This window comes from Crotalus tigris, unplaced genomic scaffold (assembly GCF_016545835.1).
Source record: "Crotalus tigris isolate CLP2741 ecotype Arizona unplaced genomic scaffold, ASM1654583v1 scf7180000024282.1769268, whole genome shotgun sequence".
NCBI classification, from domain to species: Eukaryota; Metazoa; Chordata; class Lepidosauria; order Squamata; family Viperidae; genus Crotalus; species Crotalus tigris.
The window spans coordinates 1,010,398-1,031,445 of NW_024100454.1; the positions used below are offsets into that span (position 1 = coordinate 1,010,398).

Consider the following 21,048-nt stretch of genomic DNA (forward strand, 5'->3'; position numbering starts at 1 on the left):
CTGCCTCATGCTGTCTTCATTTGCAATATTAAATGAAGACCCTTGTGTACAAATTCAATAAATGCACACATCTGAATGCATCTGCTAAGATTCCTCATCTGTCCCAGGATTCTAGAATTAATGTTACTTTTATACACGATGATCTCAAAATCCACAGCCATAGTTATTTGCCTATGTCTATATGAAGACAAGAATATACTTATTTCTTCCATATGGAAGCGTAGCTTTGGTTAACACCCCGATTGTTCCAATAAAAACTCATGTTGAGAATATTATTAATACTTTTATTGTAGCCTTTTTTTTAACATACTGACTATAACGCCAGAGTTCAAATATGTTGGATGCTGGTATAAAAATAATCCAATTTTTAGAAATTATACTTTAGAACTACATTACTGTATAATTAGTGAAGGTTGCAAATAAGATACGATTTTAAATAACACTGTGTGGGGAAATAAAATAACCAAAACAAATCAGAAGATATGTTCACAGATATGCAAAGCTGAACAAGGTACAATACAATAATTACAAGTCATTAATGGTCAGTAATTCAGGGTCATCATGGAGAAAAACACAAGGCATGATTTCTCTTTGAAGGTATCACATGCAGCTTTGAGCATGACCTAATAAAAGTAACAAATGTAAATTTTATAACAAAACGAAAGACGGAGATTTCATGTAAAACTAACATTAGGTTCAAACTTTTCACATACTCAGGAGTTAAAATTTTAACAAATGATGTAAGATAATACATGATGCTCTGGAGAACTTTCTGTGAAGCAAACTAATTTCATAGAAATCAGTGCTTATTATTTTCTTGCAAAAAATATCTGATTTATAAATTTCACAAAGAAAAGCAGGAATAGGCAATTTTAATACAGCTGAGAGGAGGGCCAGCATAATTGATCACCCCTGAATTAATATGCCTATGCTTATAGATATTTATGTTATCATCAGAAGGCCAGGCCTCCAAGGGAAATAATTATTTGGTTTGTTAGAATGTATTTCATATAAGTACATATATTCATAACCTTAAATATTTTCTCAAAATAGTCAAGCTTGCCCTTTGTAAAAAGTAAATAAATAAAACCCAATTAAGGTTTTTAAACATCAGTTTCAGCACGCTGATATTAAACAATGATGATTCAAGACGATCACCTGGAAAAATCCAATTATTTCAGCTAAATAAATTAATAACTACTTTGGTTCCCCTTTATGGAGGGAAGGGTTTTTTTTTGTTGCTTGGCAACAAAATTAAACTCCACAGAGCTTTCACTGTTATCATCTTTGAAGAATACATCTGCAGTGGAAATATGTGCCTATTTATGACAAGTTAAGAAATTGTTATGGTTGTCCCCAAGGAAATACTGAGAATGATGGTTGGCCAAAATGATAAGAATTCACTACAGTATATGAAACCTATCCATCTAGTACAAAACCTCAATCTCCAGGATATTTAATGGCAGGATTCACTCAGGTTGAAGGATATAATGACAGGATTCAATTAAGGAATTAGATATTTTGTTTAAACTTGTGGTATAAATTGATGGTGTAAGTAACAGTTTGGTTGTTTAAACTAAGGGAATGACACCTTTCTTGGAAAATGAACATAGACCACAGATGTTTTTTTTTTCCTGTCTAAAAACAAAGTCCTGCTTGAGACACATTGACCTACCATGTTGTTTGTGGAGCTATCAAGTAGATAGTTAGTAAGGGCAGTGTTGCTAGTTCATGGCAGCATTGACCATCTCTTTGGGTGTATATGTGCAATCATGAGGCAGCACAAATACAATTTGACTCATGCTGAAAGGCTCCCCCACCCCACTCCTTCGGCCCCAAGTTATGTTGTGTTGGATCCAATAATTCACACTTATACTTCCTATGAAGCAGGATCAGAATAACAGAGTTGGAAAGGACCATGGAGGTCTTCTAGTCCAATCAGCTTTGGGAAAAATCTTCACATAATGGAGGGCTTTCTACAGTCTTAAGTTCATCATGCAGTAAATCCCAGTTTAGAAGGCAGCAATCTGAATAGCACACAGTTCAATATAAATACTGTCAACACATTGTTTCTACATCATTTCAAAAACGGAGAAGTTAAAGACTGAAATAAAATACAGTTTTTCCCAACCTGGTGTGTTCCAGGTGTTTTGAGAAAATAACCTTCTATTATAGTCTCTGCATAGGTTGAGGAAAAGCTACTTCATCTACTTTGATTGCATATATGCTATCAAGTCAATGTTAGTCCTTAGTGACCGCATAGAATTTCTCTAAGATGATCTGTCCCTAACTTGGTCTTTCAAGTCTTCCAATGGTGTACCCATTACTGGTTCCATCTACCTTGCTATAGGTTGCCCTCTTTTCTTTCCTTCCACCTGTCCTATCATTAGACCCTACTTAGTCTATAAACAGAAGAGGAGCAATATATGCTTAGATGTACAGATGTGGCTGCTTTAGTTTTATCTTAGCTTCTTGAAATGATCAATTTTCCCAGAAATACCTTGGACAATTGTTATAATTCCTGGATTTCCAACATTATGGCCAGAGATAACATTGTGTCTTTTGATGCCCATGAAGCTTTCTTCCCTATTTTTTTCTTCTTCTGGATTTTAATTTGAAACAATGAATGTGATGCTAGTCTGCTCTAAAGCAAAGTAGCATCCTACAAAACAACTTATATTTCTGACAACGTGTCAGACATCAGAGGCATTCTTAATAAATAAATTGGTGAATGGACGTACCTCATTGCCTTGCCTTTTGTCTAAATGAGTATTTTATTACTAGGCCATAGTATGCCCCCAAAATATCACCAGCGCTAAACTGTCTACTCCTCTGATTACTGAATTAGGTATAACCATGGAGGATAGTTCCAGGGACTTCATAGATTATTCCATTTTGAGTAGCCAATCCTGGAGGCAAACTGGATGTGGCAGCCTCTGTTGTGCATTTTTTCTTCTGCGTCACTGTATATTTTTGTGTACTATTTTGTACAGTGTTGCAAATAGGGAACTACTGCACAAGGTAAGCACAGTCTGCTCCATGTGATTCTGATGGACCAAAGTTGAACTGATCACCTGATCTTCTGTTCAATTTGCTCACATTCTGTACTCTTCTAATGCAAATGAATAATCTGCACACCTGGTCCTTCGCCATTCGTGAACTTTCATAATTAAGTTCAAGTTCCACTCAGCCATACCTACCAACTTGCCACACCTTGACAAAGATCTCTTTTCAGAATAGCACTTGTTTAGAACAAATATCAAAGTTCCCCAAAGGTTTTTTTAAAAAAATAAATAAATAAATCAGGAAATGTTATAAAGAAGTCTATGAGCAATTAAGTAATATACAGTATGAGATTAAGCTGTCTTGCATTATTTCTGTTTGTACATTTTGTGCACTAATACAAACTTTACATTGTGCAATGATGTAGGAGCAACTTTGCAGACCTGGAAAAACTTTGCCAGGTTCTGGATAATATAATCTATTAGAGAAGATTGTATTACATGCAGATGATCTACGCCCTCATTCCAAATATTTTCTTCTTTGAAAATATTTCACTTCTTATCCAAGAAGCTTCTTCAATTCTAACTGAAGTTAGAACTTCTTCAATAGAACCGAAGAAGCTTCTTGGTTGAGAAGCAAAAGGGTTTTCAAAGAAAAAAGTAAAGTCTAGCTGCCTTTTGGAAAAAGCAGCTTTGGGACAACTATGACCTGGATAATTGAGAATCTCTATAGACAGATCTACATCCTCATTACCTTTAGACATTAGAAAGGAAGAAAAAAAATCCACAGAACATAATTAAACATAACTTTTTTGTATCTGGCCTAGGGAATAATGAATAAGGTCAATGAGTTAAGTAGCACTGGTAAAACTTAGGCCATAACCAAGTAACAGGACAGATCATGGGAGAATCATTTTTTTTTCTTTTCAGGAGGGATAAAACCCCACCTTGGGTTCTGCATGAGGATCCCATATCTCTAGGCCACATTCCCGTACCCATCTCCACCACTAGGTGAGCAACATGCTGTAAGTACCTCCTAGCAGACACCTGGCAACAGAGGAAGGATTCATTCCATAACATTCATTCAAGCCAGCTTTGCATTAACAAATTTGGGCAACACAAACCTAGCACACTAGATACTATCTGTAAACACAACACACCCTAATGGCATCAGATTTAGCGTGTCATCCACAGTGTTTGTTAGTTTTGCTTTCACGATCTATTATTATGTTCACATTATGTGACACAATTAGTGGTGAGGAAAATACACAGAATGAGTTTCTCCTTTGTCTTTCCCAACAACCAGACGCATGGACTTGCTTTTCACACCTGCCCTCTTTTCGCCGCTCAGCAAGAGCTGGAGAATGGCTCCTTGTGTGCAGCTCCTTCCGGGGTTTTCCACAGTTTCCAAGTTTTAAAGTCCCCTTCTGTACACAGTTGTGACCGAGTTGTCTGATGACTGCATACTTGGGAAACACACTGCATACACAGGTCTCATTTGCTACCCAACTGCCTTTTCCACCCGCGTTAAAAATAATCTCTTCTTCTGCTGTCATCGCTAATGAAGGATGGGTTATATTGCCCAGGGTAGATACAGGAGTGTCGAGATCCTGGAAGACCTGTGTAGGGCGGATAGATTCCATTTCTTTCTAGTTCAGGATTCCTTAGATTAGCTGGCTGAAAGGGGAGAGATTTACATAGAAAAGAAGGAAAGAATAATTCAACACTTGTCAGTTTTTTTAAATGGACACAGAGCTAAATATTTCTCTGGCAGGCACTTTTCCCTTCAAGCTTTTCCTTTTCTTTCAGCTTCGTATGCTGCTAGAAACAGAGGGGATTATATCTCTTTGCCATTCTCCTATTGGAAGCCATTCAATAATAATGAACATTGCATTCCAACCCCCTGGGATTTAAAAATTAATATACAATAAATGGAAAACATTATAGTGTCCAAAACAAAAAAGGAAAGTGGTCAAAGGAACAGGACAAATACACGTATATAAAATCAATCCAATAGTATTCTTTCCATTATCATCTAACTTAGATAAACATCTTTGGGAATCCAATCATGCAAAGGAAATACATTCCTGATCAATGATCAACAACTTGGCAACTAGTTTAAAAGTATTTTAAAATTTAAAAACCCAAAGAAAAGAATTCTAATAGGTTTTAGATGCAGGCAAAGCAGTGGATACCTACAACCTGCAATACAGGTAGTCCTCGCCTTACGACCAATAACCGAGACCAAAATTTCCATCATCACTGAGCAAGGCAAGTGAGTTTTGCCCCATTTTATGACTTTTTTTTTGCCCTAGCTGCTAAGTAAATCATTCCAGTTGTTAAGTGACTCATGCAGCCATTAAGCAAATTTGACTTCCCTCACTGATTTTGCTTGTCAGAAGTCAGCTGGGAAGTTTATAAATGGCGATCACACGAGAGTGCAACGGTCATAAACATATCCCAGTTGCCAAATGCCCAAATGTTGATCACATGACCGTGGGGATGCTGCAACAGTCTTAGGTGTGAATACCAGTCATAAATCACTTTTTTGCAGTTCTGATGTAACTTTGAATGGACACTAAACAAATGGTTGTAAGTTGAGGTCAACCTGTATTTGAACATTATTGAAGAAGCTATCATAGCTGCCAATCCAAGTCTGTATGAAATACTGTAATATGAATCATCTCATAACCTTCATTTTGTTCATTTCTCAGTGACTGTTTGCTGTATTTTCCTTTTATGTTAAACGATTGGTAAGAGAATCCAGCTTTTTATTCTTACGAGTCTCTGAATTATTGCAAAATGCCTATCTTTCCCAGACATTCATTCAATGTAGGAATATATACCATATAGTAAACATCTGTCATCTGTAATAGGTTTTTAGTACTCCCGTTCTCTTGCATTTCAATGGTTTCTCTGCTCCAGTCCTGAACACGAGGGTTTTTGGGATATTCTGCATACGGTGACATTTGGAAGTCTCCACTTTTGAAGATGAGTTTGCTTATATCATTTTTATTCTTTCTGAAAAGAAAAATACATTTATCTGCAGGCTAAATAGTGTGAAGTGGAAAAGTGCCTACTTAAACATTCATTGGGTAGAGTTGTGGTGGCGCAGTGGTTAGAATGCAGTATTGCAGGCTGACTATGCCCACTGCTAGGAGTTCGATTCTGACTGGCTCAAGGTTGACTCAGCCTTCCATCTTTCCAAGGTCGGTGAAATGAGGGGCAATTTGCTGACTCTGTAAACCTCTTAGAGAAGGCTGTAAAGCAGTATGAAGTGGTATATAAGTCTAACTGCTATTGCTATTGCTAGAGGATTATATACATTATTTTTCTTAGCCTAATTTACTGATCACAGAATTGTGGCTAGGATATAATACGTTGTTTGGACAGAAGGCAGGAAAACAAGAATATCAAACTCTCTTCTTTAGTAACATGAAATATATAATCTCAAAAAACAATTTCCTCTATTCAGTATTGGAACATCTGCTTATTATTGCCAACACAGGCTTCATGACATGGTTGAAATTGTTTTCTGTCCTCTTGGACCTTCCTGATGTTTGCAAAGATAACTATTGTTTAAACATGCAAAGCAAATTGATCAATAAAGATATAATCAATAGGAACCTTTTCAAAAATTAAAAACTGTTTTTATTTCTTATTAATGTTATTTAAATAGTTTTTAAAAAAATCAAAGGATGAGACATTTATGGTACTTACTGGCAGCACGTGACTATAAGAGCTATTCCCATGATGAGCAGAAGTCCCCCTCCAGCTGCTGCAATCACGATGGTGATAAGCTGGTAGGCTAAAACAAAGAACAGGCCATTTTAACTGCCATTATATATTTTTTTACTAGAATAACTAGCAATAAGAGGCTTTCAGTTTCCCGTTCTCTGCAAAATGTCCCTTAACTGGAAACTCTGACCTTTGTTGAAGTCATGGAATGCTTATCTCCATCCAATGGCAGATTCAACCAACTCAGATCTTGGAGGGAACTGAACGAAAAACAGTTTGGCTGAATGACAATACTCCCATAACAAACTAATTAAAATATTAGCTTATACTGTTGCCTTTGCAAACTTCTTTTTGGGACAGTCCAAAAACTCTGGCTAGTTCAAAAGGCTGTAAGGCGATATGGTTTGGGAGTCACATTATTTCAAAACTCCTGCAAAGGCAGACATTCTGTTTCTGATCTCAAGTAAATGTTTAGGTCTTGTTTTGGAATATGAACCAGAAGGAATCAGATTGTCAATCTACCTGAATCATCTAATTTAAGGTAGCCTTAAGGCTATTAGTTTGTTTAGGGAGCACTAAAGAAAGGATTTTGGAATGCTATTGGATCGGAATCCCATATTATGTTCTATCATCTTTCTAGGGATCTGCTGAATTTCTTTTCTTTCTTTTTTAAATTGTGTGTTCAGTATTTTTCAGGATCCACCTCAGCGAGATATTTGGGAGCAGCAGCCATATCTTTCAACAAAGCATTTTGTCCAGCTTGAAGGGATTCTGCATCCGTACATAAGCTCATTTTCTCCACCACACTGAAAGGATGGCACCAGTCCTCCAATCAGAAATGGGTGCAAATTTTGTGTCAAATTAAACCTTTTGCATAAGCCTTTCACAAAATGGAAAGATCCACATCCCCGAGTCAGTTGGAGTCAGGTGGCATCCAAATTGAATGAGTAAACAAGCAAATAAATAAATGCAGAAGGAAGATAGAAGGTTATAAAGTTATAAATATATTATGTTAAACACAGTATAGTATATATTAAAATGTATTAACATATATTATATTAAACAGTAACCAAATCTGGAAGAATTGTAAATTTTGAATGCATATTCAATTTAATTATATTTTATATAGATAAATATATAATGTTTGTATGTTATATTTAAGTTATGTAGGTTAAGATACTTCTGAGATAAATATTTTCTAAATTGATTGGTTTTATATAATTATAGGTGATTTATCACAGATATGTTTATCAGTGATAAACTACAATGGAAGGAAGTATTAAAATTAAGGAATGCAAATAAAACTAGATAGAATAAGTAAGAACATTGGACTGGATACATACGATTCCTGCAGTTGAATCCCCCCAATCCAAATGGACAACTGAAAACAATGGAGACATAGTTTTAGTCTCTTATGTATGAACCACAACCTCTTCAGCATGAATCCATTCATCTAAAATGGATTGGATGAATAGAGTAAAAAAAGTAAAAAGGATCCCTCTCCTGTAAATTCTAACGCTAATACTCTGTCTCTTCCCATGGACTGATTCATCTGTGGAGCCGTGGTGGTGCAGTGGTTAGAATGCAGTGATTCTGCCGACTGCCAGCAGTTTGATGCTGACCAGCTCAAGGCTGATTCAACTTTCCATCCTTCCGAGGTCAGTAAAATGATTGTTGGGGAAAACTTCCTGACTCTGTAAACCGCTGTGAAATGGTATATAAGCCTAAGTGCTATTGCTATCTGAGACCCATCAACGCCCTATGATCCTGGTTCATTCCTCTAAGAGCAACAAACATTGTATACTTTTTTATTTATTTGTATCCCACCATTATTTCTACAAATAACTCAAGGTGATGAGCATATTCAACACATCTTCCTCCTCCTATTTTTCTCACAACAACAACCCTGTGAGGTATGCTGGGCTGAGAGGGAGTGACTAGCCTAAGGTCACCCAAGTGGCTTTCATGGCTAAGACAGGACTTGAACTCACAGTCCCACTTTCTAGCCTGGTCCTTAACCACTAGAACAAACTGGCAGAAGACGATCTCTTTTCCTTCCTACCCTCTCCCTCCTCCATGCAATGGACTTAGGCTTACATTCAGTACAGTACTGAAAACAAGGAAAAGAACAGCTCCATATTTTTCCTACCTCACACAAGTGTCATTCTCAAGTTTATACCCATCTTCACATGCTAAAAATCAGAGAAAAAAATGATGAATAAAATGCCAATGACTGAAAAAATATAATTGTTAAGATTCAAAGGAATTAGCTGTACAATATAAAGGCTTGCTTTTTAAGAAGCCACCATATCTTGTACGATACTTTTTTTCCAAAATCAGTTTCAAATCAGATATGCTATGAGACAAAAGCAGATTTTTTTATGAGTTCCATAGACTCAACTGTGCCAATCTTCTAATTCCCAACAACGACTCTCAGAAAGTACAATGTTAAGGACTGTTTAAGGTCATTAAGGAGGTAAAAAGGTGATAGACTGGTTTTTTTTTTAAATCAGTATCTGTGCAAGTTCTATATGTGTAAATAAAGGTCAGTTAAATGTATTTAAACCAACTGACCAGTAGAGGTCAGTATTATTTCACAATAGTGGTTGTGATTGAACACTTCTTATAGGAAAATACATAAAAAAGTCAAGGAGTTCAGCACAACTCCATACTTCATATGAGGGAAGGGGGAACGGAGTTTGAAGACTTAAAACCTCTATTTTGTTTCTTTATAGGGAGAAAAGCAGCTTTGAGGTAATTATAGACAGGAAATAAACATAGATAAAATATATAAATGGCTCCGACTCATATCTTTGCTTAGTCTTTCAATGGTGTCTTTCAATGTCAACTGAGATATTGGCACCTATCAGAATGACCAACATTTGAAAAAGAATCTGGAATCCTGCACTATGGCAGACCTGAAATCAATCAATGAGGAGAGCAGCATCTACTCAGATAATTATTACAACATTCCCTAATTAAGCAGCTAGCACAGTATGACTATGTGATCCTTGGTGCTCTCTCTGAGCTTGTTTTTTTTTTCTTGCAGATGTTTCATTAACAGTGCACTGATGATGTTACCTAGTTTGGGTAATGAAACATCTGCAAGAAAACAACCAAGCTCAGAGAGCACCAAAGACCCTGCAGTTCAACCCTGAGCTACAGATATTCTGTCCGTACTATTTGACTAAAACATATGCTTTTCATTTCAATCCTTTTTTCTTCTGCTCATTCCAAACACTGATGGTGAAATTGGGTAATGAAATCTGTGCAAGCAAAAAACCAAGCTCAGAGAGCACTCCACAGTTCATTCCGTGATCTACAGATTATTCTCTTCTATCGTTACTGATGGCAAAATTCATTTAGTTCCTATAATGAGATATTCCCTTTGAGTCATTATCATTGATCCCTGCTTCTCCATACAGTAGAGTCATTGCTTGGAGAAATTCCCACAACTCACTGGAGGAGGAGACCCATGTTAGTGTATGATAATAGAGCAATTAAGAGGACTCTGGTAGCACCTTTTCCAACTAACAAATTTATCTAGCCTTTCTGCTACCTACAGCTACAAAAGCTCACACTTTTTAATAATATTTGCAAAATCCTATCAGTAGCATGATGACCAAGTTGCTAGAATTATTCATTGGAAACTTTGCCAGAGGTTTGGATCTGAATGTAGTAAAAACTACTGGGTCCATCAAGTTGAGAAGGTTTTGGGTTAAGATCCTATTGGAATTTAAGATCCAAATACACTGGCATCTTGTTCATAACATGCCTGCTACAACAGTCATTGGAAAAAAGAAAATCTGGTTATTGATGCTGCTTTACTGGGTGATGCTAAGATTGAGGATTGGAAATTGGAAAAAAAATATGAAATACTAGGACTTGCAGATCAAAACTGAACACTTATAGAAAATGAAATGTGTTGTTATACCCATTGTGATTAGAGCCTCAGAGGCTCAATATTTAAAAGACTACCTTGATATCTGGAAATATTGAATTTTTTCAGACATGAACACCCTGATTTTTAAAGAAACAAAAACAAAAAACCTTATTCTACTTGGAACTGCCAATATTCTTAGACATGACCTCAATAACTTTTTAAATCCTTAGTTAGGACTTGAATTATTAAGTTTCTACCAGTCTTAGTCTGTGAATCTAATTGTAGATTACCCTCATATAATATCCGAACTCAATTATAGTTTATTTAATAAATCATACTTACAAAAACCTAGCTTTGCTTGATTTGTATACCCAATCAAAACCTACTACATGGAGCCAGCATGGGGGCTGGCTGGGGAATTCTGGGAGTTGAAGTCCACACATCTTAAAGTTATCAAGGTTGAGAAATAATGGTCTAGAATATTTATTTTAGATTGTATTTATATGAGTAATCAAGAAATATTGATTACTTGGAGCCCATAAAAGTATTTTTTATGGAGCCCATAAAAATGTTTTCCCTAACAGACTGGATTAGATCCAATTTCATTGCAGTATCTCACAAATATGCATTTTTCTGATTTTTGTTTGAAATTGAGATTAATAGAAGAGATTGCTATGGCTACAATTGCAAATTTAAAACAATGGGGTCACATTGCTGAAATCTAGACAACATTTGAAAATGTATCTGTATTATGGTTCAGTCAGCATAAAATTAAATGCCCCTGAAGATGCACAGAGGGTAAAATTCTGTTTTGCAGCAAATGGAAGTCATTCTGATAGAACCTCCAGTAAATGGCACTGGCTCCAGTTGTGGATTATTCACTTTGGGGGACGAAAGCAATTCATACTTTTCAAACAACATAAAGAATCCGTTGAAAGAGCTGAGCATAAAGATCAATTAACTTTTTTACTTCCCTAAGAAATTAGACAAAACAAAGGCAGACATAATTGCACAATGTAATCGCTAAAAAAAATAATTTTCATTACAGGTATAGCAGACTCCTCCCTGGACTGCTCCTTTTTATTTTATTTATTTTTCTGGCCGTGCAAAAAGATAATACTATTGCTTCACAGAGAGCGGGCAGAAGACGTTATCCCCAGTATCTCCACTCTAGTTAAATAAAAGATTGAGAAAGTAAGCACTTAATACTTATTCAGAGAGCAGAGCTCCTTAGCATGCATACAAAGGGAAGGAATTGTGTTGATCTGCATAAAATCCTTTGAACTGGAACCAAAAGATTAAAGACCAGTCCCAGCCACCTAACTGTGTAAAGCACAATACCTCTGCATGAATGATCCAGTTTGTTATATTTGAAATACCCAGGTTTGCACTGGCAAACGGCAATGCCATCCAAGTCTACACACACAGAAGTCCCTTTGTCACATTCCGGATCTTTATGTTTACATAGACCACCAACTAAAAAGAGAGAAAGAGGGCGGGGGGGGGGGAACATTTGCAGTGTTATAATTTGCTTGGAAAGGGGCAAAAAGCATCTTTACTGGATTTTTGCTTTGCGATTACAACTTTTACTTGATTCTGTACCTAGCTTCCCTTTTGAGATGTCATTGTAAAAGACCAAGCAAAATTATGCTTGTTCGTCTTTCAAAGAAGAAAAATAAAATTCATCTTGTTTTCTTTCAAGATATACCAATAAAGCCAAAATCACAGCTGGGAGGGCAGAATTTTTGATATCCCCAAATGTCTTCTTGTCTTTATCTAAACTGTACGCAACTCCCATCCAAAGAAAAACAACTATAACTATAACAACTATTTTGCTGCCAAACAAAATAGGCACTAAAATAAAAAGTTTAACCGAAATGAACTTCTTCTCTATTAGCACTTTTTTTGAGGATGAGACTACAGAAGATTTCTTTGCTCTTCTCCGAGTTTGCATCATTGCTATATTTCTGTGTGCGATTTAGCACACAGTGTCAGTTAGGTTACTTTTGGAGATAGGAAATTTTACGCCTCACTGATTTTTTTTCTTCTTTTTATTATATTATATACAGCCTATGAGAAAAGCTCACACTAAAGATTTACGTCTTACCTTGGCAATTTTCTACATTGGTATTTCGGGTTTTTATTTTTCTGACATGTGTGTTTTCTCTGCATGTCTTTCATGAGGTGCCAAGCAGACTATAATCCTTTTCATAAAGTATCTCAACTGCAATTGTGTGATTACAGTAGTGCTTTAACAGACTGCGGATCTCCACCAATAGATTAACACTCTTGAAAAATCTAACTAATCTCAATGTCTTTGTAACGGCTATTTTTTTTTAGTTTTTCTAAATGTACCTCCCTGTTATTTGGTTCTCATAACTGTGCTCAGGTCATTTTAACCACTTCAGACATTGAATCTCTGGCATGAAAAGCCTCACATACAATGACAACAACTTTTCCGTGTATAGAGTATTTTTTTTAAATGAGACAAATTACACAGACAAATTGCAACTTTGCATTCCAACCTCTAGAAGTTTTGAGACGTCTCCAGCTTCAACCAAGATAGCTATGAAGAAAATGTTTTGTTTGTTGTGAATAAAATTATTTCAAAACCCCTTTTCGTTTTCTTTTTTAAAACTCTGCCATATTTACCTCTGTAGAGCTGGGTCAGGTTAGAAATGAACTGGCAGGGCAGGGTGGGAGCTTTGCAGGCTCGGATCCGGCTTCGTACTGTGCCGATTACTTCAGAAAAGGTGATATTGGAAGCCATGGAAAAGGTGCTCAGGATGGATATTTGAACAACACCTTCCTGCCTGGAGAGAGAGAGAGCGCAAGATTTAAAGTTACCTCCTCTTCCTCCAATTGAATTAGATCATTGGAAATGTTGTCAACAGAAAAAGAAATCTCTCACTCTTGGGAAGACCTTCTTGAGTATATATTGTGGGAAGTCAGCTCCCCAGAGAAGGAAATATTAAGAGGGCAGAAAAATATATTTCCTCAAAAGTATTTTAAAAAGCAGAAACCAACTTTGCCCCCAAGTCTCTGTCCCAAGCAGAAGCCAGCTCTATACAAATGCAAATGTAAACCATCAGAAAGGCCCCAGCTAGGAGATCAAGAAGACAGAGCCCTAAAATCTGCATACCCCACCTGAGATAGGACATGATAGGATTAACTCACAAAGGCCAGAGAGGCACACCTAAACTCAGGTCAGAATACGTGACACAGGAAATAGCCTCAAAGTTCATGCCACAGGAACAGGAAACTATTCCAAACAAAAGGCTAGAGTGGGTATAAAAACCTACTACCCGTGTGCTCAGCCCTTCTTCCCTCTGCTCTTTCCTGCAAGAACCATCTTTCTGCCTCTTCAATATACTGTAACCTTCTTCCCAAAGCAGTCGCCATGTTGTTTATTTATTCCTGGCTTGGATGAATCAGGATGAAGACTTTAATCCAACAATATTAAAAAGCCATCTAAGCAGCAGCAACTCATCAGACACATCAGGAAGGAGAGGAGGAAGAGATCAGATCTTACGCCAGTTCTTTCACTGTGCTATGCTCCTTACCTTGAGGCTTTAACCGTTGAAGTATAATAACCAGGAAATGTTGAAAGGGATTCGTTCAGCTGAAAACAAGAAAAAAAGAAGTTCAACCAAGAATTTTAAGCTTGGCAACTGTGCCTTGAACCCAGGACTCATTCAGGACACAATACAGCCAAGCAACTGCCAATGGCATAAAGTTGCCTTCTTATAGCTTGTCCATTTCTTCCTTTTCTCTCTGAAGGCTGAGAGCATCAGGAGGTTTTACTAAAATTTCCATAAGTGGCCTCACAAGATGCCATTATGAAAAAAAAAAATTAAAGGAGAATTAGTATACTTACCAGGTTTATGATAACTCCTTCAATTTGATGTAGCTCTGAGTATGTTCCTCCAGTTGTATTAAACATTAGTGGAAAGTGACCGACAAACGTCCTTACTGAAGATGAGAGGAACATGTTGTTAGATATTACTAAGACTAGATCCCATAACTGTAACATCAATGTAATAATCCTTCCCAAAAGTCATAGGTTAGGCTTAGATCTGAAGTTCAAAGTCGACTGTACTGCCAAGAAGTCTCCTAACCGACTATTATATAATCAAAACATATGAGGAATGGTTGTTGGAATTGGGTATGTCTAGTTTAACGAAGAGAAGGGTGAGGGGGGACATGATAGCAGTGTTCCAATATCTCAGGGGCTGCCACAAAGAAGAGGGAGTCAAGCTATTCTCCAAAGCGCCTGAGGGCAGGACAAGAAGCAACAGATGGAAACTAATCAAGGAGAGAAGCAACCTGGAACTAAGGAGAAACTTCGTGACAGTTAGAACAATTAACCAATGGAACAACCTGCCTCCAGAAGCGGTGAATACTCCAACACTGGAAGTTTTTAAGAAGAGACTGGACAGCCGTCTGTCCGAAATGGTGTAGGATTTCCTGCCTGAGCAGGGGGTTGGACTCGATAACCTCCAAGGTCCCTTCCAACTTTATTATTATTATTATTATTATTATTATTATTATTATTATTATTATTATTATTATTATTATTAAACTGACAATATCAAAAGTGTAATATATAAGACAATGTAATACCACTTACAGTGACAAATTAAGATCACTAATCAGCAAAATGAAGTTAAATGTATTTCTGGCAAGAAAAAATATTTTACAATTACAATATTTTAGTTATTATTATTGTGCTCCTTGGCTCTTACCCAAATTGCATTTTCCTTTTGCCATCTGATAGCCCAGGGAACAAATGCATTGGAATGAACCTTGTACATTAATGCATGTAGCCATCGATGGACAAGGATTAGACAGACATTCATCTACATCTGAAACAGAAGAGAGAAAAAGGAGTAAAATGGTCATTGTAGAATTGTAGAATTATTTTTGTAGAATAACCATCCAATAGATGCTGCAATAGAAAGCAGTTGATCCAGGGTGAACAGAAACAAATGAATTATGATAAAGTGAATGACTGGACCATACATACACTCATCCAAATGTTGATGAGGTCACTGAATTTCTGTGACATAATCTAAGGGATTTGAATCAGGCAGAACCTAATGAGATATACTGTAGGTTACTTACCTTGGAACTAGCAAAAGATCAGCTGAAGATTCAACCTTCTCCCAGCTCCAGATGGAAAAGAAAACTTTAGAGGGATTAATCACTTTAGCAAAAAAAGTTTATGCCAACAGGCTTGAGCAGATAAAATGAAATTTGATGTCATTTATAGAAGAACAGGGTTAGGCCTGTTTGCTGGTTTGTACAATTATCAAATTATCAAATCATTTTGTTGCTGGTTATAACACTACTTTCAGCTTCTCAGATACTGGGATACCACAAGTTGTACTTGGTATTGTACACATTTATTGTCTGGAAGATAGCCTATGACAGCTGGTAATAATATTGGCCACTTGATATGAAAGACAAAGCTTCTCTTCTCAAACAGTTAACTTGAAATAGACCTCAAGTACTCAAAATTGTGATTTCAGATTACACGGCGATTACATGAATTCTGTAATGGTGACTGCCTATTGCAAACATTTATTATGAGACTTGAGCACTTGTGCAACAAAATTATTTTCAGGAATGGTAGATAATAAAAAAATTAAAAAGAAGTTCCTGTGGATTTTACTCTGCTAGTTGTTGCTGCCATAGTCGATAGTGCTCATCTCCGTTTCAAGGCCAACGAACTAGAGTTGTCCGAAGATGTTTCCACAGTCATGGAGCCAGTATGATGTCACAGAGTGCTGTTACTTTCCCATTGTAGTGGTACCTATTTATCTAGTTGCATTTGCAAACTGCTAGATTGGCAGGAGCTGAGGCAAGGACAGGAGCTCACTCTGCTGTGCTTCGCTCAGATCTCGAACCTGGGCTATTGGCTTTCCAACAAGCCCAGCTTTTTAACTGCTGAGCCACTGTGTTACCCTATCATATACTTTGAGGTTTCTTTTCACCTTTTTTTGACTTAATTAAATTGCATATGCCTCTGTGATTACAGAAAAGAATCAACATTTCTACCATTACTTAGTAATATGTTTAAGTGTTTCTTTGCATATTTGCTGCTATTTGCTTTTAAGAAACTGACCTACAAATCATTATTTTTCGGTCTGATCTTTTCATAGCTTTTCCTTCCCCATTTTCAAATAACTTTTAACTCTATATTTCATCTTTACGTCTTACTCTGATCTCCATGGAATTCAAATATTTTTTTTAATCTATCCAAAGTGCTCCCATTCCGGGATGCAGTTATCTACCGCAAGTTAAATTCATTTTTCAGGCCAATGTTATCAACATTTGCAAACAAAATTACCTTTTCCATAGAGAGTTGGAGATATCTTTGAGCTTCCTAGATTCACAGCTGTGGTTGGTCTGGAAGGAACCAGTGAAGCAGGAAAAGACTGAAGAGTGGTTTTGTGGGAAGTTAAGGTGTAGGGAGAAGAGGTAATAACAATCTCGGGCACTTTGGTTTTCACAGTAGTTGTACTGCTCTTTTCCATCATTTTCGTGGGAATTCCAGTGGAAGAAATTTCAGTAGGAGAGGGCAATGGAACCTTTTGAACTTTTGTAGTGAACAAATAATTCATGGTTGATGCTGAAGTAGGCAATCTTCCAGGTGTGAATGTTATTTCTGTAGGTTTTTTGCCCATGGTTACTGTTGATGAAGGGAAAGTATCCTTTTGAGGGATTGTATGCAACAGTACAGCCGTAGTTGCTTTTGCTGGCTCAAAAGTAGTGGTCATTTCCTGGAAATATGGTGAAGAGGTAGTTGTAATGGGTTCGTTCTCAGTACTGATTCCTGGGAGAGTAAGTGTCTGTCCCTTTGTTTCCTCTTGAGAAGTGCTTCTTGGAAAAGAACGGTTGGCAGTCTGCTCAGTAATTTCAGTCAGAAGAGAAGTCCCAGTTGCCCTCAGAATAGTGTTGTTCGCCAATGGATACACTGTAGTCGGGTGGCTGTATTCACCATGGGAACTTCCTGTTGTGCGTAGTTCTGCTCCAGTTGTTCCTTCAGGCTCAGTCATAGAAACACTGGTTTCAAGACTTTCACCAGGCTGTAGCAACAATGGTGTTGTAGAAAGTGAAGGCAACACAGAAGGAAAGAAAGGCAACGTGGTTGGTTCTGTGGATGAGAACATGGGTGAAAATGTCATTAGAGATGTGGGTGGAGATGATGACAATGGCAACGGGGAAGCAGAAAAAGAGGATGGGACAGAAGACTTGGCTGAGGAAAAAAAAGTGGATGGGTGAACTGGTGGAAGTGAATCCTGCTCTGACAGCCTTGTAGAGGAAGATGAAAATGACAAGCTGCCAGTAGATGCAGATTCTGATTCTGAGTAATACTGAGTCGTGTCTGCTTCACTCACTGTAGAAGAATACTCTGATGTTTTCAGGGAATGGACTGCCAAAGGTTCTGTTGAATTTTCAGAAAAATCCATGTCGCTTGAAAAGAAAGACTGAACTGACTCAGAAGCGCTGGATATTTCCGCAGAGTAAGTCGAACTTCCTGATGAGTCAGCTGATGTGTTGTTGTTTGGAAGAGACAGCAATGTCCTTTCTCCACCCTTGGCAAAGGTCGTTAATGTGTATGTGCTGTCAGTATGAGAAACAGAGGTCTGTTTCCCAAAGTCAGTACTACTCATTGGTTGATATTCTGTTCCAGTGTCTGAAAAAGAAACAAATCGTGATTAACTATTGAGATAAACTTTCTATTCATAAGGTAAAAATGAAAGAAATGGTGGTTTAAGGTACAGTTCAAAATAAATTCCACAATCCTGGAACTTCTACTTCCTGGTTTACTGGCTCAGAGTATTCCAAACCAAGGAATTATTACACTGCCTGCTTTCTTTGTCAGGTCCTTTCTCCCACTGTCTTCTTAGGTAGGGACTTCTGAGATCTGGTCAGACAGAATGTGTATGTTTTGTGAGTCACCTGAAAACATGGATAGCAAGGATGAGCTAGGACATGGCTAGACTTTACCATTCCACAGTATGTGAAATGTCAAGGTATTCACACTGATCATCATTGGTCTTTGTACAATGGCTTTACTATGGCACGCTCTCCTTCTGAATCCTGTCATACCTTCTGAGTCTCAAGTGAATCCTTTCCAACTCTATTACAATAAATAATAAGACTAATAATGTATAAGTAGAAGCAGAACGACTGTAACCAAAGAAGGCAAAGATAATAACCAATAGTAATAGGTGCCTTGGATGCAATTCCAAAACATTTCGAGTACCACTTGCACACTATCAGCATTGACAAAATCACACTGGTCAATTGCAAAAGGCAGCTTGACTTGGAACAGACATGGAACAGCTTACATCCTGTGACAATGCTTTTAACACCATCAAACAACAATATCTGCCTATCCCAGATCCTTGGGAGAGGGACTCAATAGGTGAATAAAAATGCCAAATCCAGTCTAAACTGAAAACATGGCTGACTCTACAACCAGCCATAACAGTAGAATGCCACAAAATAGTCTGCCTTCCAGAATACTACTATAGATGAAAATTCTGGGACTTAAGGTATCTATGGAACAATGGATTGTGGAAGCTATATTTCTTGGATTAGCTGTGGCTGATCAAAGCCTCAGATAGCACCCTCCAGCTGCTTTGACCCATTTCCTAAAGGAAAAAAAACTAGGAGCTCAACTTGGAACATGTTATGCATACAAAACATATCCTAAGAAGCCCTATGGATTATCCCATAAAGAAAAGGCCCTTTTCTTCCAGTTACACAAAGGAGTCCAAGCCAAGGAAAATAATATACTATTTTAGAATGAACTGTCCAGTATACAAATGTATCCTTCATGGTACCAAAAAATTCAGGAACAACACAGTTAGCCAAAAGATTAATGCAGAATTATCAAGACCCTAGCGTAATACTGAATTATTAAGACCCTAGCTTCAGTTAATTAAAAAAAATCCTGCGAGAGAGCAGTAGCAAACTATTTCCATATTATTGGCAAGAAAATAAGATGATGTCATCAGGAGTCAGATTTGACTCAAAAGCATCTTTACTTTTTAGCTTTGGCATACCTGTTAAGAAAAAAAAGTCTTATTGCACTTTTTTTCATGATAATCAACCAAACACATAGTTCATAATTTAATCCATTGGTAAATTGGCCATCTTTATTTTACTGTAGAGAATTCAAGATCAAGAGAATTCACAAACTAGAACATATATAAGGATTAAATATTAGATGCATAACCAACAAGGAACTCAGTGCCTATTAGGCCCATCAACTACTAATGGAATAATGCAAAGAACATTTAATTGCTACTTGATCTGAAAGTTAAAAAAAACATCAATATATTCAAGCAATCAGTGCTTTACTGATTCACTTTTAGATAAATCAAATAAAATATTCTCCGAGAAAAGCACAATTCATTTACATTTTAGAAAAAAACCCAGAAAGGAATTGGCTTTGATGCTGGTAAAAGAATATAAAAGAAAACTAACCTGAAAGTTCACTTTTGGGGGAAGAATAGGTTGATGAACTAAGAATTTGTAAGGCCTCAGTTGAAGATGGAGAGATATCCAAATCTTTTAGAGATAAATCTGTCATTCTAGAGTATGTCTTGGATGAGGAAGGTTTTGATCTTGTGCTGTCAACATTTTCCATATGTGATGAGACGCTTTCAGTCTCTTCCATCACTGTAGCATTAATTGTAGGCTGGGTAGTTTGCTCTTCACCTTCACTGAATGGAGCTGAACTATCAGTGCTGATTGTGCGAGAATGCAAAACTCTTGGCCCACTAGTTGAATTATCATGGCTTCCAATACCTGAAATAATAATTTGGACACATACATTTAAAATGGCAGATAGTTCAGTATCAGAAGTTGTCTTATTTATAATATTAAGCATATTAAGAATTAGAAATGTAGCTTGTGTTTTGAAATACTGTAAAGTACCGTATTGAAAGTAATTATTTTTATTGGCTCAGAATATACTTGGATTGCCCTTTAGATCAGGGGTCCCCAACCCCTGGTCCGTGGACCAGTACCGGGGTGCAGCATGCCAGCAACTGGTCCTCACAAACAAGCAAAGCCCCATCCGCGAGATGCAGGCAGCCCTCCGATACGCAGTAAACCTCTCTCCACGGAACCGGTCCCTGGTGTCCAAAAGGTTGGGGATCTCTGCTTTAGATTATACACATCTACATACCCATTTATATATGCTGAATGTTTTGTATCGATTGTGAGTGAAACATGGACACTAACTTCACAATTGATACAAAAGCTACGAGTGGCGCAAAGAACCACGGAAAGATACACGCTCGGCATTGCAAGACAAGATAGAAAGACCTGCACATGGATTAGAGAACAAACTAAAGTATCTGATATCATCAAGAGAGTAAAAGAATTGGAATGGAAATGGGC

General features: G+C 37.1%; 1 protein-coding gene across 3 annotated transcripts in view; it reads right to left on the reverse strand.

Moving 5' to 3' along the window:
* Window positions 1-263: 263 nt before the first annotated feature.
* The window catches only part of HEG1 (heart development protein with EGF like domains 1), an 82,619-nt gene continuing 61,834 nt past the window's right edge, over window positions 264-21,048 (reverse strand). For all 3 annotated transcript variants that reach the window (XM_039323760.1, XM_039323761.1, XM_039323759.1), the window contains 12 exons: window positions 20,128-20,451; window positions 16,976-18,325; window positions 15,369-15,488; window positions 14,501-14,595; window positions 14,187-14,245; window positions 13,276-13,436; window positions 11,965-12,099; window positions 8,890-8,932; window positions 8,084-8,121; window positions 6,723-6,810; window positions 5,849-6,023; window positions 264-4,679 (listed from right to left, as the gene is read on the reverse strand). In XM_039323760.1, the coding sequence (XP_039179694.1) occupies window positions 4,530-4,679; window positions 5,849-6,023; window positions 6,723-6,810; window positions 8,084-8,121; window positions 8,890-8,932; window positions 11,965-12,099; window positions 13,276-13,436; window positions 14,187-14,245; window positions 14,501-14,595; window positions 15,369-15,488; window positions 16,976-18,325; window positions 20,128-20,451 (2,738 nt within the window). In that variant the 3' untranslated portion in view covers window positions 264-4,529. The remainder of the gene's footprint in view (window positions 4,680-5,848; window positions 6,024-6,722; window positions 6,811-8,083; window positions 8,122-8,889; window positions 8,933-11,964; window positions 12,100-13,275; window positions 13,437-14,186; window positions 14,246-14,500; window positions 14,596-15,368; window positions 15,489-16,975; window positions 18,326-20,127; window positions 20,452-21,048) is intronic.